General features: G+C 44.6%; 1 protein-coding gene across 2 annotated transcripts in view; it reads right to left on the bottom strand.

Moving 5' to 3' along the window:
• Positions 1 to 5,773: 5,773 nt before the first annotated feature.
• Positions 5,774 to 26,174, bottom strand: part of chd7 (chromodomain helicase DNA binding protein 7) — a 71,221-nt gene continuing 50,820 nt past the window's right edge. For both annotated transcript variants that reach the window (XM_087850689.1, XM_087850688.1), the window contains exons 23-41: positions 25,171 to 25,382; positions 23,106 to 23,305; positions 22,651 to 22,810; positions 20,225 to 20,314; positions 18,531 to 18,634; positions 16,807 to 16,936; positions 16,425 to 16,540; positions 14,516 to 14,921; positions 14,196 to 14,404; positions 13,121 to 14,104; positions 12,600 to 12,766; positions 11,442 to 11,696; positions 11,107 to 11,277; positions 10,513 to 10,746; positions 10,198 to 10,413; positions 9,921 to 10,061; positions 9,725 to 9,829; positions 9,462 to 9,642; positions 5,774 to 9,368 (exon numbers count right to left, since the gene is read on the bottom strand). In XM_087850689.1, the coding sequence (XP_087706815.1) occupies positions 8,311 to 9,368; positions 9,462 to 9,642; positions 9,725 to 9,829; positions 9,921 to 10,061; positions 10,198 to 10,413; positions 10,513 to 10,746; positions 11,107 to 11,277; positions 11,442 to 11,696; positions 12,600 to 12,766; positions 13,121 to 14,104; positions 14,196 to 14,404; positions 14,516 to 14,921; positions 16,425 to 16,540; positions 16,807 to 16,936; positions 18,531 to 18,634; positions 20,225 to 20,314; positions 22,651 to 22,810; positions 23,106 to 23,305; positions 25,171 to 25,382 (5,139 nt within the window). In that variant the 3' untranslated portion in view covers positions 5,774 to 8,310. The remainder of the gene's footprint in view (positions 9,369 to 9,461; positions 9,643 to 9,724; positions 9,830 to 9,920; positions 10,062 to 10,197; positions 10,414 to 10,512; positions 10,747 to 11,106; positions 11,278 to 11,441; positions 11,697 to 12,599; positions 12,767 to 13,120; positions 14,105 to 14,195; positions 14,405 to 14,515; positions 14,922 to 16,424; positions 16,541 to 16,806; positions 16,937 to 18,530; positions 18,635 to 20,224; positions 20,315 to 22,650; positions 22,811 to 23,105; positions 23,306 to 25,170; positions 25,383 to 26,174) is intronic.

Below are 26,174 nucleotides of genomic sequence, written 5' to 3'. Positions count from 1 at the left end.
TGTAAAAATTAAACAGTGTCAGTCCGTAAGATCGTAAGAAGAGTTCTCACCATACCCCTCACACACAACGTCTTATTCAGTGATTTCTTTTTATATTTTTGAGCATCAGTATCAGTTTCAACAGCAAAATCGGTCAGAGTAATGCGTCTGACTTAGAGGAACAGAAACAAGTATTGATATCCTCCATGTTCTGTCTGCTTTTTGACAATTCAGTGAAAAAAAATCCTTTTCGGGTAAACTTTCAAGTGTCAAATCAGCATACGATGGTCACAATACCCCAATGACAAACTTTGATCTTTTTTTTCTCTTAGATAATGAATAGTCAGTTAGTTTTGCATCGTGGGCGTCACAGAAATGGAATCTAAGTGATCTGTAGAGCTGAATCAAACTGGATCATTTCTGGATCTTCAGAGTGTCATGCTTTTCAGAAATGCTTCTTCTCTAACATTTCAAAATGTTTTTAGTTTTCCCTGCTTCACAACACAAAAAGGAAAGTCCTACGTGATAGAAAGTATTAAGCTGAAGAAGGACAAAGTAGGAACTTTAAAATTATTGCTTTGGGGTTGCCAGCTGTGCAAACAAGAGCTTTGACTTTCAGTTCAACTCAGTTTTATCTATGCAGCGCCAAATCACAACAACAGTTGCCTTTATGTTGTAAGATGGGTCCTACAATAGTAGATACAGAGAAAAACCCAACAATCATATGACCCCCTATGAGCAGCACTTTGGCGACAGTGGGAAGGAAAAACTCCCTTTTAAGAGGAAAAAACCTCCATCAGAACCAGGCTCAGGGAGGGGCGGGGCCATCTGCCACAACGGTTGGGGAGAGCAAAGGATTCATCCTTCAACTGAGTACGGTAAGCACATGGAGTTCAATTTTAAACCTCACCTTGCCTCTATTAATATCGTCTGTATTGAGTTTTTGCTTGTTTCTTTGTTTTTTTCTCTTCCATCACTTTGAGAAAAACAACTGTAAAATGAAAGCACACCATCTACTTGTCCTCACCTCACTTTTGTGGATTTTGCAATTTTAAGCAAAAATCTAAATTAATTTCTTGTACAGAGCTGAACAAGAACAAAATCTCAGACTGTAATCATCACATGGCAGACCCGTCCACATTTTCATGCTTTTCAGCATCATCTTTTATTCTCCACGGTCAGTGTTGGGGAGTAACGGAATACATGTACCGCCGTTACGTATTTAAAATACAAAATATGAGTAACTGTATTCCGTTACAGTTACCGTTTAAAAAGGTGGTATTTAGAATACAGTTACTTTGTTGAAATAAATGGATTACACGGCGGTACTTCCCTGTTTCATATTGTGGCGGGTCAGGACTGTTTGGGTTTTGTGTGACAGCTACGTTCTGTTGTTCCAGGTGGCAGCGTTACGGTTGCCATGGTTACAGGGTGACGCTCTCTGTCTTTCTGTGTTTCCTGGGTGAGAGAGGCCTTTTTGTTGTTGTTGTGCTAAGCTAACAGGCAGAATGCTACAGGTATAGCTCTAAAGAATGTAGCATCATAGGCAGTGTAGTCCGTGCTGCAGGGAGAATGGACTGCCATACCCGTTATGTGTCTGTGAGCGCGAGGAGGGAGAAAAAGGAAAAGTACGAGCTGTCATCGAGCAAAAACGGGAGCTGGAAGCATGTAAATATAATAATAACCACTGCAGCCAAGAAGAGTGCCTGACGAGCCCAGTTGTAAGTAAGCTATTAAGACTCGACTGTACACCGTGTTCGTGTTTTCCTCCAAAAACAATAAGTTCTGTTGGAGCAGCCTTTCAACGCCTCTCTCTGTCTCTCGCAAGCAAAGTTGACCCAGACAACAAAGTAAAGCTAGTTTTCGGCTACGAGCCCGACACAGAACCCACCGTATTAGCCAGAGGTCCCTTTACTACGGTTTGCAGCCGCAAACCTTCAGTAACAGTAATAAATCACAGCAATAGTACATTCATGTAGTTGTAAACAGCATGATAATATATTAAGTAATCCAAAGTATTCAGAATACGTTACTCTCATTGAGTAACGTAACAGAATACGTTACAGAATACATTTTGGGGCATGTATTCTGTAATCTGTAATGGAATACATTTTAAAAGTAACCTTCCCAACACTGTCCACGGTTGCTGTACACAATACCCGGCTGCAACCACGACAACGGTCCGAGCACAGACTTTACGTGATTGTGGTGCCGCTGAAATTCTACTGCATGCGCATAAAATCTATTTTCCCTACATTTTGGTTAAGCATTTTGTGGACAGGAGAGAAACCAGCCATTCACCTTAACCTCCTAGGACCTGGCGTCCACATATGGGGACATCACATTTTGGGTCATCTAGACCACGATACTAAATTTTTCTCTTTCTTCCAAAAGAGCCATATTGCTCAAAGGGGCACAATTGTTGTTTCTCCTTTTTTTTTTTATACTTAGGAAAAATGCTGCTGTGTTCAGACACTAAATAAAGAGTTTTACTCATCATTACTCAATTGTGACATTATAGTGTTCTATTGAATATTAAAGCCCAAATAGCCAAGAGAAATTAAAAATGCATGCCACGAAAGAGTTTGGGTCTTAGGAGGTTAAAAATATATACCTTTGGTGCTCTAGTGACTATTAGGGAAGTATGGGACATGGGACCGGGAGGAGGCCCCGGGGCAGACCCAGGACACGCTGGAGAGATTATATCTCTCGGCTGGCCTGGGAACGCCTTGGTGTTCCCCCGGATAAGCTGGAGGAGGTGGCTGGGGAGAGGGAGGTCTGGGCCTCTTTGCTTAGGCTGCTGCCCTCGCGACCCGGCCTCGGATAAAGCGGATGAAGATGGATGGATGGATGGATGGGACATGGGACTGATGAAAAGAAACTAGAGTGTGTATACTCAAAATAATAAAAGTACATTTCTTCATTGCAGGAGCACACACACCATAGATCATTTTCCTTCAATAAATTACTAAAGGAACATTTTGTTTCTGTACAGCTCATCTTTTAAAGGATATATTCAAAAACCACAAGCCAAGATATTCTGACTTCCAACCTCTCGCCCTCCAACAACCCTTGATCCTACATCCTAACATAAAAAAATCATTTTTTGTCTTGTTTTTGTTTCGCTTTTCCCTCCTGATTTGATATCTGGATTATGACTAGCATGTTGCGCAGTATGTTAGACAGATATTCAGTAATCTGGGCAAATTCACTGGAAATTTGCTGGCAGAGCAGAACCTGGCAAGACAATGACAAGTGATATAAATTGAGACAGAGCCACAATGACAGCAGAGCTGCTTCTGGCTGCAGATCCCTCTGAAATCACTGCTTAAAGTGGGGATTCCCTCAGTTGTTGTGTTTATTGATAATGTAAAGAAGCAGAGTCAGAAAGCAGCAAGTAAAGTTATTTCACCAAAGCTTGAAATGTGATATATGTATACAGTAGAGTACACATGCATCAAAATACTTTATTTTTATCTTAAAACCCTGCTTGATCATTTTCATATTTTAACAATGACCTTCAGTAAGTGGACAGAAAATAAAACACTTCCCCCTCGATTTCCTGGAAGGAGAAATGAGGAAAGAAGACAAGACTGCATGCTGAGTTGGTAATTCAGTGTGTGTGTGAGAGGGGCAGGGGGCATGGGACGGCTGGTGGATTTCACGTCCCACTTCCTCCTGCAAGGCGATTAAGCCAGACGTCTGTCACACAGAGAGAGAAGAAAGCGAGTGAGAGACACACCTCTCTCTACCCTCTGCTAGAGTAAACACACCCTCGCTTACACACTTATGTTTGCATAACTAAAAATGTGATGATATCCTGTTGACTTTCATTCAATCCAGTCTGGACAAGTTTTTAAAGAAGTGCATGAGTGATTTTGATTATGTCAGTATTAACTCTGAGATATTGGTATGGAAGTACTGATGTTTACCGTAAAGGTCGCATCAAAAATCATATTGTCGCTAACATTTTCATCAAGTGGCTGAAAAGTGAAAAGACTGTAGTTTCTACTCGTGGCCACTTGAGGCTGGCTCCAAAAGCCATTCAATCCCCACAGACACTCATGTCAAAATCTCCAGTTTAACAGCATTAAATGGTGTATTTACGGCATAGTATGAACAGCTGCTGTGGATAGTTTAGCTTTCATGACTGGTTGTGTGTGTGTTTTTAAATAACAAATCCAATTAGATTTTTTAAGGCTTTCAATTAAAGATGCTTTCATCAACGGGTGTGTCAACACAGGCAGCTGTAGTTGATGCTTTCAGGCTCCTCTTCTGTGGAACCAGCTCCCATTTTGGATTCAGGAGACAGACACTATTTCTCCTCTCATCTCTGTATTTAGGCGATAGCAAAAACATATGGTTTACCCTCTCTGGATAGGACGATACCACTAATAAGTAGTTTTACTTTTGTCAAAAAACAGCGGTACATTTATATGGGTTGAATTTAGTAGGAAATTTAGTAGAAAAGGGTTAAAGCAGACCTGCAACTGATGGCTGGAGAGCTTTTAACCGTATTAGCATTTATTTGACTTTATTGAACACATTGTGCTTTAGCTGTGCTATCATCATAAGAGAGAACTGAAATGCAGTGTAGTTAAATGCCTAAATTCACAGCATGAAAACGAACAGCCAAAACATTACATGTTATTGTCCATTAACTGAAACACAGACACAGACACACGCATGCACAGAGGGAGACAGTTGGGTCTTGCTGTCAGTTTGTGTTTTGTCAGCAGCTCCAGTGGGAGAGAGGCCATTTTTGATGCCTGGCCGGAGTGGTACACACACCCAGACACACAGCTAGAGTTTGGCAGCTTCCTGTTCCTTTATTTCACCTCCACTTGACCTGAAATGTTAATTAAACTTTTAGTATTTTCCTCATTTATGGTGTCACACTCTGCACTCACACTCCTGTATGATCCCAGCATGTTCATCCAACCAAAGGTCTGACCTCTCTGATCTGTTCCACTCGTGTGTAATGACCACTGGATCCTCTAGGGGGATCTAAGGCTTTAGTGACACACTGTACAAACTGTATTCACACTCATGGTACTGTACGTATATTTCATCTAATATCTAAGCAGTCTGCTGGTCAGAGAATTAGCATCAGCTGCAACAGTTAGAGTTGAGCAGATGATAAAATTATGGTGAGATGAGATCAAAATGAGAGAATTGCTCACCGGACCTTAGTTTGACAAAAAAGGCCAAAGTCTGCAGCTGGATGGATGATGATCTCAGTAGCATCAATCAGTTTTGCAAAGGGAATTCTACTTTAGATTCAACTTTATGTGCCAGAAATCAGGACTTTTATTAAAGGGCTAATTTTCTGTGAGTCTACTATAGTGGCTTTCACATCCATCTTCTTACATTTAACCAATTCGTGGTCACTGGACTGGAGCCTACACCAGCTGTCGGGCCAGGCACACCCTGGACAGGTCGTCAGTCTGGTGCCGTGTTCACAAGAGTCCCATTTAAAAAACCAAGAAACCCCACAAACTTTAATCGTATATTTTGGTCCCTTCAGCTTTCATTTAAGTTCTCAAAAAATAAAAGCATGTCTAACTTTTTATAAGTGAGGCCCTTTTTTGGCACCAACTTTAATTTTACTCAAAGGTCAACACTATAGCTTTTAACATTTGTAAAGGAAAAACAAACAAAACTTCCTGTAATGACTCCCAGAGATTAGTTTCTTCACACAAGCTCTTATAAAATACAAAAAAAAAAAAAAAAAACCTGAACATTTATTCAAGTGCAGGGAGGCAAATGATGAGACACAGGCTGAGGATTGGTTTCCTAGGCGAATATCATGATTCACTTTTATTAAAAGCATCATAGCTACAATTCATCATACATGATGTCTCAAAAAACAAAAGAAAAAAAACAAAAAAAACAAAAAAGACACACACCAAAAAAAAGAGGAAAAAACATTTACATGGTATGTCTGTAAACTTCAAGGCTAGATAAGAATTGAGGTAATGCTCTTCAGCTTGCTGGCTAAAAGTAACAAAAAGTCCTTTTTTTCAAGAAAAGTAGCTAAGTAATAAAGGTACCTGATTATTTTAACTCTTTAACACCAGTGCATCAACAGGAACAGCGTGAGACAAAATTGATTGCAGTACTTATTTGTCATCATTTACAGTTTTAGTTTTGTTTTTCTATTCATACGACACTTGTGGTTATTTATAGTGTGTGTGTGTGTGTGTGTGTTGGGAGAGTGATGCTGGAACATTCAAAAGCTGCCTTGGTTATTGCTGTCTCAGCGTTAGAGAGGAGAACGGGGATCTTTGATGGGGAAGGTGTTCCCCTCACCTCTAACCCACTTCCCTCTCTCTGCATCTGCTGGGCTGGCTGTGAGAGCAAATGTTAAAAACAAAAACAAAAAAAACAAGACCTGGCCACAGTGTGTGTGTCTTTGAATGTACTCTCAAATATTTGAACCACTCGCAGCACTTGATTCATATCAGACACTTGAACTGGCCTCAGGGGGGGAAACGGAAAATCAAGCACCGCTCGCGCTTTTTCAAGTATTTCAAACATACTCAGTGAGAAGAGTTGAACTTCATATAGAAAATGCAATTTTCCAACTCTGCTGAAAAATGTGTCTCAGTCCTGTGTTGGCCAGGCCTGGTGTCAGTGTGTGACTAAAGCAACAGTCTTTAAAGTGAAGGTCGCCAGGGAGCAGCACTCGGTCTGGAACTACTGGGAGGAGGTGAAGAGAACAAAAACAAAGCATTTATAACATGCTGCCCCCCCTTTAAAGAATAAACCTGAAGCATCGCATCCCGTTGTAGACCACTTCTCCAAAATCCATTTACAGAAGCCTCCCAAATGAGGACGCCTGGATTAAGCAGCTCGAAGTGGACCAATCAGAAAACCTGATTGGTGTCAGACCCAGCCCGCTCGTCACCCCCTGAGCCAAAACCAGGCGCCTTGAAGCGGGAGGAAGGTTTTGAGATGTGGCAATGGAAAGACCGGAGACTGGTATTCAGTGTGGGACTGGGTTTAACAGTATTGGTTCAGCGTGCACACAAGCACACACACGTACACTCAAAGAGAAACAGTCCTCCCAGAAACAGTCACATGACAGAGAAAGGGGTTAGTGTGTGTGTGTGTGTGTGAGCGTGTAGTGGTGGACACCTGAAAGAGCGTGTGCAGCTAATGATCAAGTATGTGTTGGATGTGTGTGTTGTGGACGTCAGTGTGTGAGACTGAGTTTTTTCTTTTTTCCTTCTTCTTCCTTTAGGCCAGTCTGGTTTTGTTTCCTCCTCCACATCTACCTGGTCTGATATGTGAGAACTTAAAATCTGCTCTGAGTAAGAACAGCTCAACTCCATTACCCACAATTCCTTTTGCAGCAGCTTTGTCAGACAGACAGTCGGGTTAGCTGAAATGCTGTTTTCCTTTTCTTTTGAGCTCACGGGGGTGCACTGCAAAGCAACCTCAAACCCTGAATTAGACGGTTCAACTCTTCCGTGACCCTTTCTGCTTAAGGCTGTGTGAGTGATCAAAAATGTGATCCGTCTTAATGTACAGTCAGTTAAGTAGTTATTCTACCACTCAGGTGATGGCTACACATTAGAGATGATAAACCTCAAACCAATCAATTTAAACATGATGATAAAGTCTGCATTAAGGTTTTGACACCAATGCAAAATAATTAAAAGAATCTCACTGAGTGAATATTCTGTGTCCGACTTCCTAAAACAGTGTAATTTCTGGCTTTAGGCTCCTCCAACTTTGCAGTACACCCCTTAAACGCTGGAAAAAGTGTTGGCAGCGGATGCTTCTCGTTTTGATGAGATGCTGCCGACAACAACAAAACAGTCCAGACGAAAAAACAAAGGAAAAAAGGAGGAGGCGAAGAAAAAAAACATTTGAGAGCTGAAAGCAGCAATAATAATAATAATAATAACAATAATAATAATAATAATAGTAGTACTACTGGAACCCTTGTGAAGTCTTGTTTGAGGGATTGTGGGAGGGAAGCGTGGGTGCACCGTTCACAGTGTGCGCACACAGGCCAACCAGACGAAAAGAAACAGTCTTTGAAGAGCAGCCGAGCACTCGGCGAGCGGCTGTGAGGATTTTCCCTGACTACACTATCGATCAGAAAGATTTAACTTAACACGCACAAACCTCGTTCTCTCTGACGCATAGGAAATATAACTGGCCAAAAAAACAACAAAGTGAAAGTAAATCATCAACAACAATGCAAAGAAAAAAAAAAAAGAATTTATAATAGTTTGGATATTTCTGGTGGAGGCGTGTAAACGTGGTGGGTGGAGGAGGTGAAGAAATGTCCAAGGCCAGTCAGTTTTGTGTTTTAGTTCAGTCACTCTTGTCCTTCTGTGAAGATGCTGCTGCTTCCTCTGCCGCCGCCTCTTCCTCCTCCTCGCCCATCCCTCCATCCTCTAAAGCTGAATAATCAGCCTCACTTCTCATCTCCCCCTCCTTCTCCTCAGCTAAGTCACTCTCTCCTCCTCCCTCTTCATCCTCTTCCTCTTCTTCCTCCTCTTCTGCTGCTGCTTTCAGATCTGCCTTCTTGTCCTCCTTCTCTTGGTCTCTTAGGGCATTTGGAGTCCCAGCACTGCCCCCCAGCGCTCCAGCCATTGCACTCTGTAGTTCAGCAAGGTTGGAGGCGGTGGGGAAGCCCGGTAGGCTGAGCCCTCCAAGGCCTGGAGGTAGGAACATAGACGGGTAGAGGAGACCAGGGGCCATGGTGGAGAGAAGAAAGGGGTTGAATGCCAGGGTGTTAGCAGACATGCCAGCCGCAGCTAGCAGGGTGGCGGCGTCACCGTTGATGGTTGCCTCTGCTGACGAATCGGCAGCTGGGATCTGAGGCGCCACGGCGTCTTCGCTGAGGGATGCCTCAGTTTTCTCTGCCCCATCCTCTTTCTCCATCTTCTTCCTCTTTGCCTTCTTCACTCCTTCCTCGTTTCCCTCAGCTGCCTCCTCGTCCTCTCCCGCCTCATTGCGGTTTCCTGCTTCGTCTCTCTCCTCTCCCTCCCTCTTCCTCTTTGTTGTTGCCGTTTCGCCACAGTCTCCTCCCTCTCCTTCGGCTGTTCCGTTCGTTTTGCCTGCTGTGGTGGTGGCTGTGGAGTTGGGTGCAGCTGGGGCAGCGGCTGTGGCTGTTGCCAGGTTACCGCCGAAGAGCCCGCCGAGGCTGAACATGTTGGGTAGGGCGGTGGCCATGTTGGGAAGGCCTCCCATGCCGGGCAGCATGAGAGGCAGCATGGAGGCGGCGGCGGCATTGGCAGCGGCCTGTTTGGGGTCTGTGGGAGGGAAGGCCATCAGACCTGCAGCCAACTGGAGAGACTGAAGGCTCTGGAGAGAAGACAGGTCCATCCCTCCAAACAGGCTGTTCAACAGCAAAGGGTTGATGCCTCCTGCAGACACACAGTAAGTGAGGGTTCAGACACACAGTCTACTGAGACACACTCCTGCCTGATCCACATGCCAGACGGTTGGTTGGTTCGTACCTGCTGATGAAGCAGCCGTGGCCAGTGAAGCCTGTGCAGCCTGAGCTGCAGCAGCTGCCTGCGCAGCAGCGGCTGCCTTGGCGATCTCAGATTTGGGGCGACGCCCCCGACGGCGGACGCCCTCCTCTCTGACTACAGGGCCGGTCAGAAGGCGGTCAAACATCGCTTCAGGGAGGAAACCCTGTGTAGACAGGGATTTTTTTAAGTAAAAACTTCAGTTAACTACATTATCACCAAGTGTAGGTTGTGCCTTCGTTACTCACAGACTGTTTGACAATATCTGTCCAATCAGGAGCAATCGAAAACTCGGGGTTCTCCAGCAACCACCTGGGAAGCTCTTTCATTGGAGGAGCCATGGCTCCGCCCATCTAGAAAACAGGAAAATGAAGTGAGGTTGGTGTTGAAAATGTCATTTTTCTGAAACAAAGAGACGATCTTGGAGAGGCAGTGTTAGCTTACCTTGCGTCCATTCCTTCTGTTGACCACAGGCACTCTCTCCTCCCCCGTCAGTGTGTTGATGTCTATCTTGTTGGGGTTTCGACAACGATGGCGCTTCTGCTTAGGCTTAGAGAACTGAGACAGCAGCAAGTCCTCATTCTTCTGTAGCACAAAGAAAACAACACAGGGCACATTTAAGAAACGCGTCCACAACATCCATCATGTGATAATCTCGCTTGAGCTTTAACAATCCACAGTAATTATCAAATAAAAATGCAGAAAAAACAAGAGGACTTACTGGTGTGAAACCAGGCATATCCATGGTGTACGTTGGGTGCTGCCTCAGCCATTCGCCGAGCTCTTTGTTGGAAACCGCCGTCTCTTCTTCCTCCAGATTGCCTGAGGCGAGAGATCTTGCACTGGGGCTCTGCTCAGAGACATTGCGGGGTTTGTGGACACGTGAAGCATCCTGAAGCCCCTCCACACCTGAGACCTTTGGCCCGTCTGCATGATCCTGAAAAGATGACGCAGAGGGAAAGATTACCTTGGCAATCTGTACAAGGATCACATCTGTGTGCATGACACAAATGACCACATTTGCCCTCCTACATACCCCTTCTGTTCGTCTGTTGCCCATGAACAGCAGCTCCAAACCCTCCACATTTTTCCTGCGGCCACGCCTCCTCCTAATGACAGGCAGGTCAGCCTCCAGTGAACCGTTAGCTCGGTGTCCAGTCGCTGGGCCTTGCTGAAGCAAATCCATCTGCGCCTTGAGCGAGGGGTTTGTCACCAGGGCACTGGAGAAGCTGGTCAGTGAGGGAGAGGCCTTGTGGTGATGGGGCATACCCTGAAGATCAGATCAGATCAGATCAGTTGTAATGCATCAACTTTTACACTTTAAACATTAATACAAAATCTGTCAGGACCACTTCAGTTAAAATAGGACTGGCATTCCTTCTGAAGTATTTTTATGGCTCTGTAGTAGCACACAAAAGCTAAAGAGGCCAAATACAGCAGGCGTGTAACATCATACACATTAGAGGAAATGCTGCTGACTTCATCAGCTGATGTAGGCTGGAAGTGAGACAAGCTAAGACTGCTGACTGAGCTCAACTGTGTAGCTGCCAAAACTGAAGTGATTTAGTTTAACAACAGTAAGACTCAATCGTTAAGAGCTAGTAACTAGACTGAACGTGTTAGTGAGCACCTTGGTGAGGTCTATAGCCTGGCTCTGGGACTCGGCAGCAGCATGGCTCTCTCTCAGCTGTGCCACCATTTCCATCAGGTTACGTCTCTTGGCTGCCCTCTCTGCCTCAATCTCAATCTTTTTCCTCCTCCTCCTCCTCTGTCGAGGCACCGTCAGGCTCAGAGTCTCCTCCTGCAATAATAGGTCAGCACTCAGTCCTCTTTCTGTTCCAAAACTGCATTTCACATATGAGCTTGGCACAGTGTCGTCATTTCCAAAAACATGATGATGGTAAACTGAGAATGGGTAACGTCATTTGTTGAACGTGTTTAGTGTACGTGTGTGCAAACACTCACATGAACCTGAGGTGATAGTGTTTTATCTTCACTCCCGCTAAATGGCGTATGGATGCCGGCCATTGTCAGCTCAGCCAGGCTCCGCCTCTGGAGCGGGCTCTCGGTCGCCATGGCTGCAGCCGCTGTTGTTGCTGAGGAGCCGTGCCCTGGCAGGAGGTTGCCAGGGAAGTCGAATACGTGGCGTCTGTTGACAGGCCACTTGCCCTTCAGGACGGCCTCGCAGATGTTATCCATCCTGTTGATCATCACTCGATCCTGAGTGGAAGAGAGAACCGAGTGAGGTGATGGATCACTCTGTCAGTTCCTTTGTCAGCTTCGTTTCCTGCGTACTGTAAATCTCTCAGAATCAGACTATGTTTCAGTTTTCTAAAGTATATTTCAGCACATTTTGGGCAAAAATCAATCAAACAGAAAACTCTCTCTTCTGTAATTCTTTCCAATCACTCGCTGTTTTACAATTGCTGCTGAGCTACTGTGAAGTAAACACTTCCCGCACAGATGTTTCATATTAAGAGCCTTGCAGTAGATCAAAAGGCATAATCCTCCTTCTGGTAAGCAGTTAATGTAGGGCTGGTTCTGATTATTTCTTGGCCTAAAAACTATCCGCACATAGCAGAACGAATTCCTCAAACTTTAAGATGTAGGTTTTTACAAGATCCAGTTTCAGTTGGAGGACAGTTCAGTTCATTATGGGTATAAAAAAGTATTATATATAAAAAGAAAAAAAAAAAGAGGGGCCACATTAAAAAAAATTGACAAATCTTAACAGTTCAGACTTAATGTGTAATGTTTATACAAAGGGTTGAGTTTAAGTACTGTGACTGCATAGGAACAGCCAAGCCAAGCAAAGAAGAAAAGCAGAGCTACTGTGTTGTGTGCATGATGTGATTCATGTGCTGACAGAATTACTGCTTTAGAAATCTAAATCCTGAAATTAAAGGAGACTGGGTATGTGACGTCATGCCTAATATGCCAAGGGGTGGCCAATCAGAAAAGGGTCTGCTTGGAGCAGAAAGTTAAACTGGATCGTAAAATATGAATCAGGAAAAGCTGCTGTAGTCGGATAATCTGTTCACTTTAACATGTAAGAAATTACTATATTGTAATGTAATCCCAGCCTCTGTTGTTTGTATCCGCTGGCTAGTATTTGAGACTCACCTTAGGCCAGAATGAGAAGCCAAAGGCTCGGTCCTGTAAAGCCTGCAATGCAGAGGTTTCAGGCAGGTCGTCGGGGCAGAAGCCGTCTCTGGTTTCATCCCGGGCCGAGGTGCTCAGAGATGCGATGCTCTCCTCGTCAAAGTTCTTCTGCTCTGACGCAGCACTCACTGTGTCGAGAGAAGGAAAGTCATGCTACAAGCCTTAATTAAAAAGACATTCTGAATTGTTATCGAGGGAGCTAAACTCATTTTTTCCTCTCGCCCCTGGAACTCGGGCCTATTTCTGGTGTTTCCCCTCATGACTCGTCAGGGTTTTAATGAGCCTGTGACCGAGTGTAGGCCCAGCAATAACAGTGGCTGACAACCAGGGCAAATAAAGTCAGTAGCAAAAGGGTCATAACACACAAAAGTGAAATGAGAGAAATTTGTGCAAGCTACAGTTAGATTTGTTTTATCAGAGGCGAAGAACTAATGGTTCAACATTATCCCTGCTCAGATCACTAACTCGGCCTTCACTCATACCTTCAGCCTGAGAAGACTTCTCTGATTTGTCATCTTCATCTAGCCTCTCCTCCTCTTCCTCCTCTGGGCTTTTCTCTGTGTCAGCAGACTTTGGAGATTTAGGAGACTCTGGGTTCTCCTTTTCTTCTCCATCTTCCTCCTCTGCAGTCTTTTGAGCTGGTTGCGCTTTAGGAGAGGAGTGTTGGAGTTCAGCGAGTGTGTCCTTCTGGTCACCGAGTGCGCCGTTTTTCTCTTCTGTCAGGTCTTTGTCCTGGTCATTGGTTAGCTTCTCTTCTTCACCACTTTGCTCTTCTTTGTGCACTTCTTGCTCTTCGTTTTCTGCCTGTGGCTGCACCTCCTCTTCTTTCTTGATCTCCTTACTTTGTGATGCAGCGGTCTCATCTTTATCTTCTCTGATCTCTCCCTTGTGTTCCTTCTGTTCATCGGGAGTTTCAGTTTTAGCACACGGAATGTTGTTGGCATCTCCTTCCTCCATTTTGACCACCATTTCTGCTTTCTCGTCCTCCATCTTTACAGCCTTCTCTTCCACCTCCTCCTCTTTTGTTGCATTGACAGCGATTTTGGCAGCAGCTGTGGCACTTGCCAGTTCTGCAGGGGTTAGGAGCGGAGCAGAGGTACTTTCTGTCCCTCCCATCCCAGCTTTGGTGATCTCTAATGAGGCTCCTATGCTAACGCTGGCTCCTCGCTGGCTGGTAAAGCGTTGGTGGGACTCCAGGAAGGCCAAGGTTGGGTCGTTCAAGATGTGATAATCTGTGCGGCTCACACCATGCTTCGAAGCACCCAGGAGGAGGTCCCGGTCGTGGCGGCCACACTCCCACCACTCTGGAAGGTCTGGGGAAGGCTGACAGAGCTTGAGGCGTTCAGAAAGCAGAGGGTGAGGGAGGACCTGCTCTCGGATGCGGCGGAGAAGCTCGATGCGGTAGAGGGTCCGAGAGGCACGCTCCTCTGTTATGGGGTCAATGATCAGAGTCGGGTCTGGAAGTTCTGACGACAAATAAGGCAAACAAGAATTAGGAAAATAAACATCACTCAAGTTTAAACAATCTCAAGAAACGTGTCCACAACTCCACCTTACCGGTTTCAGTCTTGATTTGCATTCTGCAGACCCGTTTACACATGGCGATGAATGAATAGTAGTACTTCTCCAAACTCTCGTCGGTTTTCTTGTCCAGTCGAGCAAAGGCTCTGAACTGCGTCCAATCAAATTTCTGACGTTTGGTATCAAAAACGACTCCAAAGGTTGAAACAACACGATAGAAGTCGGCCTCTTCACGACGCGTCCATCTGAAAAAGAAATGTAAAGGAAATTACTGGGGGCCGTTGTTAGGGAGTCATTGTCTCTTTAAACATGGAAGCATTCAATAAATAATAACTTGCTAATAAATGAAACGCTACCTCTGTCTTCTTTCCTTGTAGTACATTGCTCCCTCAGACACCAGGGAGCTGGCGTTCAACACTGGAGATGCCTCTGGCATAAACTGTCCACCTTTGACAAAATAAGCGCTTCCTTTAGCCAAATATGGGCTTCCTTCTGCCATGAACATCCCTGCGCCATCTTGGATGTAAGGTGCTGCTCCTCCCGTTTCAGTAGTAACCATACCAACTGAAGGCAGGAACTCCCTGCGTCTTCGTCGCCGGCCATCAGGTCGGTTGAGTGCCTCCTGGCGAAGCTGCTCTCTCCGGTTGGAGCGCTGGTAGGCGGTGATGAGGCGGCGCAGACGAGCTGTCAGAGCTGAGGCTGCTGGCCAGTAGAGGCGCTCATTGGAAGCAGGAGCCCTCTGACTGTTTTCATCTGATTTTGCTACCGGAGAGAAGAAAGGATCTCAGCGTCTGAATACTTGTTCTATACTCTGCTGCTTCTGGCAAAGCGTACCATAAATAGTCAGTAATTGCAGCTTATTGTGCTTTATATCTTTTTTTTTTGCAGTCATAAATATTCTGTCCCATTGAACATGGTTAAAGTTTGTACAAGTAATCCCTGTGAGCCAAAAGCTCAGGCTTCAGTCTGCTATGCACTCGGTTTCTTTTCTACTTTTGGATCTGTGACATCAGCAACGTTTCACTCTGGTGAGGCAGCAAATCAGAATGAAGTAGAGTTAAATGAGGGGGAGTTAAAACACAGGATGAATTGAGGTGGTGCTTCAACGCTCATAAGACACATGAGAATTCAAGTCAGTTCAGTTTTATTTAAATAGCACCAACAGCTCCCTCGAGGCACTTTAGACTGTAAGGTGAAAACCCTACAATAATATTGATTATTCCAATAAAATACAGCTTCATTTGAAAATTCATTTTTTTGTAATTAAACAACATGACAAATGGTTTCAGTCAGTCGGCACTTTGTCAAAAACTACTTTTGGACAGTAACATTTTTTGCTCGTCTCCGATCTTTCTGGACATTAATTCATTAGAAAAAAAGAAGCATTTTTTAGGTTTTTCAAAGTGCTTTTATGTGTGAAAAGGTAAGAGGAAGAAGATTAACGCCATTAAACGATCCACGGGGTTTAAGTCAACTGACCTTACGATAAACCAGGGGCGATTTTAGCCCATTTTTTGGGGGTGTTTCAGCTGAGACGCAGCGGAGCGGAGGTGTAAGTGCCTGGCTTAAAACAGGACATATTAGCTGCATTTAACCTTCAGTTACTCTTTATATAGTTGGGTAGGAGTCAGACCATGTTTCTTTTTAGCTGAAAAACATAACACCAGGTAACCTGCAGTGTTGAAAACGTGTTTCCCGACTATGTTTGCTCTGTAGTAAAAATCAGCGACATTTCACCGTCCTGTTGCTCCCATTGAAATGTATAAAGCCTATTTAAAATCTAAAACTTAAAATTGTCCATAGCCTGCTGTTGTTACCACTGTCCTGTTTGAAATGTAATGAGAAAAACTGGTTATTTTGTCATATGTGCCGATATTCAATTCAATTCAATTTTATTTATATAGCGCCAAATCACAACAAAAGTCGCCTCAAGGTGCTTCATAGATACAGAGAAAAACCCAACAATCATATGACCCCCTATGAGCAAGCACTTTGGCGACAGTGGGAAGGAAAAACTCCCTTTTAACAGGAAGAAACCTCCAGCAGAACCAGGCTCAGGGAGGGGCGGCCATCTGCTGCGACCGGTTGGGGTGAGAGAAGGACCCAAGGTACTAACTAGCTAACTGACTGGATGCCCTCAGCACCCCCAAAGCTTTGATCCTAGAATCACCCGTGCGATAAACTGATGGGAACCTACTAAATTAATCAGTAGGTGCGTTAAAGCCACCTTTCACCCCTTCGCCTCTTTGTCTGTATGGCGTTTACCTTCATTCTCTCCCTCTACACCCTCATCTTTGTCATCAAGTGGAGAGTTGGTGAAGTCATCCATGTCGTCTTTAAAGGGCATCCGCAGCGGCTTGTATTCGGGATCCTCATCCTCACTGTTGAAAGTCACAGGGAAAACTTAGAAATTCACCTTCTGGAAGACGGATTCATTCCTTTGTTACTTTAAATCAGATCATTCCAGGCCGTGCAGGAGTTCTGAGCACCACTTGAAGAAGCTTAAGTGTTACAGAGTGGGAAATGGGACAAACTTCAAAGGGCATTACAATGTGACTAATCAAACACAGAGATGGGGACTAAAACAGAAAATACTACAAGGACAGGAGAGTAAAGAGCTGCTGGTCAGTGAAGCCTGCTTTCTTACCCCTCAGCACCATCTGCCATCATGTCAGAGCCCCTCTGCTCAGCAGCAATGGCTTTGGCGTCTGGCATGCCCACTCGCTCCAAGAAACACAGGGCGGGGTCAGCACGCATTGAGTTGTACTTCTCATAGCCTGAAGAGGAAGAGAAAGGCATGAGAAACAGACACCAGAAATCTACGGCTGCAGGTGTGGGAGGATAGAGATTAGAATAGTCAAAACTAGAAAAGAATAACTAAAAGGTTTTCCCTTCAAGACACACCCAGCTACGGGCAAACTCCTACAAGGGTGGGTGAGAGAGAAGTTGTGCTTTCTAGCTCAATACTAAACAGGCAGAATGCCCCTCACACACACTTCATATTAAATGAAGGAATAGACAAAAACAGCAGCAGAAGGGCAGACCCCAGGAGCCAGCTGCTGACAAGACAGTCTGTGTGTCTGTGTGTGCACGTTTCTGAGTGCGTACACTTGCCCATGTTCTGCCTGTGTGTGTGTGTGTGCTTATCCAAGTGAGCCTGCAGGTGCTCATTTGTGTCAGAGGGGGAAACGGGGGGGAGAGGGGGAGCAAGGAGGGATGGAAAGGAAAAGGAGAGAAGAGTGTGTGTGTGTGTCTTGGAGTCTGTGAAAGTGAGCTAGTGAGTGTGAGAAACTGTGCGTGTTTGTCCGTTAGGAGCGTTCAGGCAGAACAGATTAGAATGTGCAGATCCTACTGAGACACATCAGGAAGGAGAGAGAAAGACGGGTGAGAAAAATGGAAGGAATGAGAGGAAAATACAGAAGAGTGGGGTGGAGGGTGGAGGGAGGGAGGAGCATGAAGAGGAGGCTTGCAGTAACAACCGCACCACCTCTTCGCTTTTCCCTTATTCCTTCTCTTTCCACCACATTTCAATTAGGAGAGATGTCACACATTGTTCCCAACATCTCTGTCACACACACACCCCTGAGCCCGCAGCCAAACTTAATTATTGGGGTCTTTATAGGCTATCACTCTTTCTGTGCATATGTGTAACATTGTCTTGTGTGGCACAATCTGTGTCTGCATACAAACCTGTGTGTGTTTTATATCCCCCCCCCCCGAAGGCCCTCCTGAGTGAATGAGGATTATGATTAACTACGGGTGAGCCCTTTTGTATTCCTGTGTGTGAGTGTGTGAGCGTCCTAATTGAATCATAGAAGGTGGCAATGATGGAAAAATTATGAGAATTATGCCAAATTAATATGAATGAGGGTCTCCATCCACAACGTGCGCACACGCTTCACTCTTCCCCGTCGGTCTCTTACACTCACACACGCAGTCTGCACCTAAAGTTGGCCCACTGGTCAATTAATGATGCACTAAACAACCAGTTCCACAGTTAACTGAGGTTTTCTTATTGAAACTCTCAAACTAGACTAAGACAGAGCATGCAGACGCGCGCGCACACACACACATACACACACACAGAAGCGAAAGTAGCCATCAATCACACTCCCAACAGCACACCAAGCCGGCCAGCTGCGTACAGCTATCACTATAGCAACACCAGTCAACTGGTGGCAGCAGAAGTGGGAGGGACGAATACTTTCGACAGTAGTGTTTGTTTGTGTGCGTGCATGTGTGCGTGTGTGCTCACTGTGCCTGGATGCAGCAGGAGTTTGTCTGTAGGTGCTGACATGTTATCTGTGAGTCTCATGGCTGCCATGTTGGAGGGTGTGGATCTGTGTGTATAGGCAACGTGAAAAAAGCTACCGTGTTTGAAGACGCCGATGAGCAGGGATTTGTCGGCTTCACTGTCCCACCAGTCAGCCGGCACCTCAGCATGAAACGGTTGGGGGATCCAGATGTCCAAAACACTGTGGCAGAGATAAACAATGTCAACTGAATAAACTCTGCAGGCTTAGTTTGATCTGGTACCGAATCAATCTTTATTTCAAACAGAGCATGAGAAAAAGGCAGAGAGGTTGAGACGATAGGCCATTGAAGCTCGATCAGCTGTAAGCAGGCATTAAAACACAGTAAAGCTGTATGCAGGTTCATTTTACTCAACTAATGATACAACTGAACAACAACACACTGATGCTACCATCACGGTACCTAAACTCAGCCTAAGACCATGCGAGGGGGGCGGGGTGGGTTAAATCCATTTCCCCCCCAACCAGACCGAGACATCTGGTTTGTCCATGCCTGTAAATAAGCTGAATACTTTCAATTACTCTTAGCTCTTCTATGTTGTAGCGCCAAAACAAAAAATTAATAAATAACAGGCATCCATTATGGAAAGAAAATGGCGTTTCCAGCTAGTTACAGGGAGAAAAGGGTACAATACACAATGGAGCAGAAAGACAGAGCATGACAGGAGGATAAAAAAAAAAAAACCTGGGGAAACGGTCCCTTATCTCTGCAAACAGCAGCATTCCCAGCCTTGGCAACACACACACACACACCAAGACTGGCATGCTAAATCCCCCTGGCATATGTTGGCACGATGGCACCCCGTATGCTCACGTCTGGCACGCGCTGATACACACAAACACACACACACACGGTAGTCACAGTAGCCACTGAAGGGGGAGGGACAGAGAAGAGGGGGTGAGAGAGATCAACATGGAGTGCATGTGTTCCACATTATAAATGCATTCACATCTGGGTGGCAGGGTGACGGAAGGGGGATGGGAGCTGATGAGAGACTAAAGTGCACTTCAGAAAAAGGCAGGGATGGACAGATGGCAAGGAAAGGGTAGTATGACAGAAAAGAAAGGAGGAAGCCATGAAGGAGCTGTCAGAGTAAGATGAAGCCGACTGCTGAGGTGAGCAGCATATCTAACCTTCACATCCACACCTCTGCACCATGAGGCCTTGTGCCAAATCATAATAGGCAACAGCTTGTCAAAAAACTTCTAAATAGGTCAAAGTGTGATAAAAGGACCGGTCCCCTGATAAAGCAACTGAGTGTTGTGTCTGTCAGAATAGAAAGAACCCTGCCAAAGAGGCCACTAGAACAGCCTGAAATATACTTGAGTAATAATTCATCACAAGTTCATATAAATATCCGCCTCTCATCTCACTTTCATAATGCATCCAATACTTGAAGCCTCTCCATTCCTCTCAAAGTTCTTCTAGGAATAATACTCTCATGCACAGGGTATTTATTGTGTTTATTTCCTTTGACTCGCATCCAACATCCTCATGAGAAAATGCAGGAAAAGCAAGATTTCACAAAGGCAGAGGGCCTTGGGTGTGTCTTTTATGTCAATTACAGCATTTTAATTAAATTTGATCACGGATCAGGCTCAAGATCCCTGAACTTTTGAGAGACTATTTACAATGCCAAAATAGTTTAGAACGGGCTCGAGAGAGCAACAAAAGACACAAAACTGTAGTGTGCAAAGATATTGTCCAATAAAGTGAAGAATTAGAAAATAGCACTGAGAAAGTCTACTGACCTGGAGTCTGCACCTTCCAGGATGCGCTCAGCCTGGTCACCTATGACTTCCTGTCGCAGATAATACAGCATTCTCACTCTCAGCAGGACCCTGAGGACGAGGAGGACAGAGTTAGCAATCAGGCTTTGTGATGTACTGGTGGGAAAAAAAACTCGTAATGAGGCAACATTTTCAAACCCTCTATTAATTGCTTTTTCCATTATTCAAGTGTTTGATGGGATTTCTGGATCCAAATGCTTCTTCAGTTTTAAAGGAAAACAAACAGAGGCACCAGTGACTGTTATAAACAACCAATATTCCTAGACTCCCAATGCAATGATATGATGTGAATGACACTGTGAACCCAAGCTCTGAAAGCAAACATAGGATCCAGGCATTAATCAGAAGTGGAGCTTGTTTAAGCTTGTTTATCGATGAGATGCTAAGTACTTAAAAAACAAAAAACTCTTTAAACAAGTTAAAACGGCAGCAGATTTTTGGATGGTCTGTGAAGTGAAGGATCATTATAGAATGGCACATCTGCCAAATGGTGGCTAGCGAGGTTTCATTAAGCTAATACATACATGGCAGCATTGACAATGTGTCTACAAAGCTTTAAAATGAGGATTTAAATGCACAGACAGCACTGCAGCCTGCACCAAAAGTGCATCACCAACCGAGCATGGATGAAGATACATTTTGTTGTGTGCTATTTTCTAGTAAAAAGCCATCACCTCAACACTCAGTTGGCCTGATAGTGATTTATTTTCAAAACTTTAAATAGCCATTAACAACCATATTAAATGTCAGCACAATGCCTCAGTTTCCCATGACATTTTCAAATTGCTTGTTTTTCCTGACCATGAGGCTTCAGATACAAAAATAATGTAAACCCTAGAAAAGAAGCAATAAATACGCGACAAACAAGAACAAGACCATGTCATATGAGATCAAGAAATTAAACTGAATCATCTTCTGTAGTTAACTGGTATTAAATAAAGGATCTTTTAAGATATTTTGTATGGTTCACATTTTGCGTTACAATGTTCTCTCTTTTGAAAATACAATTCAAATATTTCAATATAAAATATAGTTCCTATGCATTTTCTACCACTAAGGACAAAATAATTATGTCATCTCTGGAAAAGAATGAAACATGTTCTGTACGATAATTAGCTTTGAACGCCTTAACGTGTAACATGAATCAGTTTAGCCAAACACTGTGAATCAGATTTGATCTCCTGACACTGGAAATGCTGCTATCTGGGAGATCTGGCTCACTGTAAACATTTGTCACAAGATTTGTCACCGGGATTTAATGCCAGTAAGGATGTTTGGAGCAGGAGACAAGGGGAGGACAGCCAGGTTAGGTTGGTTGGTGCAGAGAGGAGATGGATTGAAAGGACTGAGGAATGCTGAAAGGGGAGTTAACGCAAAGTTTGGAGAGGCAGCGAAGAGTGTGTGTGTGTGTGTGTGGTGGGGGGGTTGGTGTATGAAGACAGTCATTTGCAACTCATTCTGCAGCATGTCTGTGTGTTTGTGCATCAATGGCATCACAAGTTGCAGAGTGTGTGTGTTTGTTGGCAGGCTGTGTGTGCTCATCCATCAATGTGCCAGGTCTGATTAGCCACACAACGCTGTGCTCCAGCCTAGCAGATGGCACCACATAATCACCCCCAAGTGTGTGTATGTGTGCGTGTCTGTGTTTATGTGTGTCTTTCACCCACTTCCAACAGGTCTGCCTGCCTAGCACCTGGCCTGGCATGCAGCCAGAAAAACACACACATGCACATGCACACACAAACTTCCCCCTGTAGACAAAAAAAACAAAAAAAAAACCCTTGGAATTGAATCGTGAGGCCAAGGAAGCATATCTCCCTGACAACAGGAGAGAGAGCTGACCACACACAAATGACTCAGTGTGTGCGCGACAGGGAAGTCATGAGACTGCTACATCCGTTAAAGTTTTGTTTTTCATCTTCATCTTGTTTTTAAAGCCACAGTACCATCCACTTACTTTCCATCTAAATGAACCCACAACAATGCCTTCGTGCTGCTGGCAACATAAGTTGGCCACTAGCTGCCCTGATGTGCCACGTGCGTTTAGATGTCTGGGAAGTGCCAATACACCCTCCGCAGTGGTCGCTTCATCATGGATAGATGCAGCCATTTATAGCCTCTGCACTATTCTCCTAAACAATACGTGTTGCTGCTCTGACCATTTTGCATCAGGAGGAGCAGTCTTTTATATTCCCAAAGTTCTTTCCACAAACTCTAGTTTTCAGTTGCAACATCGTGTCTTCAACCCAGCAGCGACGGCCGTGCCATCAACTTACAAAAATCAAGAGGTGCATGACTAGCCGACGCGCCACAAAGATTGTGTCTGTCAACATCATAACATCATAATGTGGAAAGTTGTCATGCGACAAGCATAAAAACGGACTTACTTGTTACAATGATGCTTCAGGTGTCTCTTGTAGCTATCCTCTTGCAGTAAGTGGTCAGGATTACAGCTAGCCAGCCAATCAGCACGCGGTGTCTGTGGAGGTGGGGCCTGGGGCTTCCCCTTTTTGCCCTTCCTGCCTCTGGGCACAGGGGTCGAGAGACCTAAAGGGAAAGACAGAAGATGGTGAGGCAATAGTCAGGGGCTTCTACAAATGACGACCTCTCAACTTTTATGATACATTGTTAACAAGTCAGCACAGTTTCATACAGAAAACATAAAAAGCATTTTGCAACTGCAGTCTGTTTATGTTTCCACTTGTTGTTCTTGGCCTCTCTTCTTTTTCCTTCCCCAGACCCTGAATTCTCAGGGCGCTCCCGAGTAACCACCGAGCAGGCCCTAAAACTGCCTACAGTGTATATTTAGTGCAATCAGGGCTGAGAGTAAGGCGTGTGTTACCAGAGTGGTTGGTAAGCGTCCTTGTGGTCCCATCTTCGCTCGGAGTGATCAGGTCCCAGATGAAACTTTTGATGTTTTCATCTCCACGGTAATGTAACAGACAGTAGGCCAGGAGGGCTCTGCAGATCGTTTCCACATCGCTCTCCTTCAGCGGGCGCTTGAAGCGGCCGTGAGCCAGAATGTCGCTCCATCTACCCCAACTGGAGACATTGAAGGGAAATATGAATGCCACCACTCTGTCAGTATCTGTGCCAGTCTTTTATATGCAATATTTAATGGCCAACATTAGTTTAAATGCAGACATCACTATTGCTCTGTGAAAATGAACTTGACTTCTTGGATGTGGGAGCAGGTGTTCTGGGGGAGACCAACCCCTCCCACCAACAATGGGATGAAAAAATACTGATTGAAATTTGAGCGTTTTTAAAATGGTACTTTTATTTGGTCAGAAATGTAAGTGCAAATAAATACGTTCATTTGTTGAATTTTAATTTTATTTAATTCGTTTTTTACTAAAACTCAAACCCTTCATAATTAAGTGTTACACTATTCTGTGGCTCGCACGATCCATCATGAATTCAACGTACAGACAAATCCTCAACACGCTTCTGTCAGTCACACAGCCACTATCCCTGCGGAGGCACTCGTTGACATATTTTCACTAGCCCCTTACCCTAACCATCCCAAATGTGTTACACTAACCTCATTCAAACACTACGGTTTAACCCTCAAAAAGCAGCCTGTAGCCATTGAGACCTCAATTTTGGCCCCCCAGGGCTTAGTGCAGTAATTATAAGGTTCCCATTTGAGCATAACACACACAAATGACTGCTGGGTTCCCGTTATGCTGTACCTCCTACCATTCTGCTTACTTAACCATTACTGGCATCCAACTAGTGTAACGCAGACATCACAGTGTTTTCATGGACCACAGCGTATCTCCCCCCACTTCCACAGTGGAACCAACCTAATGGCTGATGTGGTGGCCAGGAATGCTCAGACTCTTATTCTCAACTGAAAAAAAAAAAAAAATTTCCACTGCTGCTGCTTCCCAATATTCAATGAACCATGTGCACCAGCCTACATCTGAAGCCTTTTAAAAAAAGAGGGAAAATGGTGGGTGACAACGAGCGAGAGAGACGGATGATGGGAAAAGACAACAGAGCGGCGAGCAGAGACGACTGGCCCAGTCAGACAGTGTGTTTGTGTGTCCTACAGCCTCAGGCCACGAGACTAGACTGTAACAATAACAACGCTGACATCTCACTAGCACCACTGTTCATTGCATGCACGCACACACACTGACTATTCAAGTCAGGCATGAAAATGGACGGGCTTGCCAGATAATCAGTCTCCGTGGTAAGTATGTCAGTCTCACTGTGTAGTATTCTGCTCTCATATATGTGACTTTACAGACCGTTGTTGGATACAGTCGAGGTCTAAGCAATGTCATTTAAAGTTGAGTGAACACAGGACACTGTGTGCAGCAGAATAAGAATGTTTGGTATGTGCATGGTTGTTTGTGGCACTGATTAGCAGATCCAATGGCCTTGACTTCACTGATTTGTCTTCTCCACTCCATATGCATTACCAGACAACCTGCTCTGCCTCATGAACCACAGCTACCATCATCAAATCATATTTAAAATGTTGCTGACATGTGTGGTACTTTATGCCTTGTTTAATACCGCACACGTAAGATAAGGTTAGTTTGCACAGCAGTGTATACTCAAGCAGCCCTTATTCCCTTCCCCTAGCAAGATGTGGTTACACCTCAGTTTATGCTGACACGGCCTACATGCAGCCATTTATTTTCAGCAATACTCCACAATAACCTGGTTATTGTTCTTTTTTTACAATTTCCTGTCACAGAGAGGGATATGCAATCTACTAGTTGCTGCTAAAAACTTGGACCCAAAAGCTAAAGCTGTTTGCTTTAGATCAAGGGGAGTGCCGAGGTCCACTACATATTTATGTGAAAGCAGTGTAGCAAGAGCGCTAACAGAACGCTAAAGAGCAGCTGCCATTGAATTTAGTCAACAAGAAACATGAAGATGTGACAGACCCATAGACCAGCAGGTTCTTCTCCACTCTGAAGCACTCCGATCGAGGGTAGCCCTGCGTTTTGTCTTGGGGCCGCCGTGGTTTGGATGAGGGTTTGCTGGGCTCATCTTCATCGCTCTCCAACTCTGAGAACTCCAGCATCTCTTCCTCTTTGACGCTGCTGAAGTGCCGTGTCTGCTTCCTCACTCTGGGTGTGTCGATAACCAGCGTGTTCTGGAGACAAAACAGTTTTGTTTGAATAATTTTTGTCACTTTATTAAAAACCTGTGTTCAGTTACAGGTGGCCTGAAATATGAAGAGCACTGTCTGCTTTATTCCCATGAAAATGGCCCCATTTGTACATTTCGTGTATATTTGACTTCTCCACTTCCTGAATACATGGCATCCCCCTGAACCAAATCTGAATAATTGGATATTTGGCCCCTCGTTTCATACATGATACTGAGAAATTTGCTGCCTAGCTCAAACATAAACTGGCATTAATTATGTTGTCTAATGAATTACATTTTTGTTCAATTAATTTGAACCACCCCCACCCACTTGCAATCCCATTAATATGCACAAACAGGGCAGTAGTTAGTTCCACAATTATCACAGAGCTGCAGTCATTTCCATTTTAACACGGTACAATAAGAAATCCCAGGGGAGAGGCCTGTATTCATGCTCGTAGAGCTGGATTAAGTGTTCCAGTGGAGGGTCCTCCACAAGAGAGGCAGTAAGGGAGCACGGAGAAGAAGTCGTCAGGAGGGAGAAACACACACGAGGGGGAAGGGGGGTAATAAAAGAAAAAGGCCAATGATATAGAGAGCGAAGGAACGCAGGAATATAAAGCTACCAGTTAGCAGAGCGCTCAGTGTGTGTGTGTGTGTGTGTGTGCAAGAATGTGACGGAGGTTGTGTGTCTGTGCGTGTATGTGTGAGCACGAGCCTAAGTGATATCTCTGTACCCTCCAGGCATCTGTGCTCTGTTAAGTGGAGCTAAGCAGCTTACTCTCTCTCGCTCAAA

This window comes from Neolamprologus brichardi, chromosome 14 (assembly GCF_056152115.1).
Source record: "Neolamprologus brichardi isolate AB-2024 chromosome 14, ASM5615211v1, whole genome shotgun sequence".
NCBI classification, from domain to species: Eukaryota; Metazoa; Chordata; class Actinopteri; order Cichliformes; family Cichlidae; genus Neolamprologus; species Neolamprologus brichardi.
The sequence above is the reverse complement of the archived record's forward strand: the minus strand, read 5'-3'. Positions and strand labels throughout refer to the sequence as shown.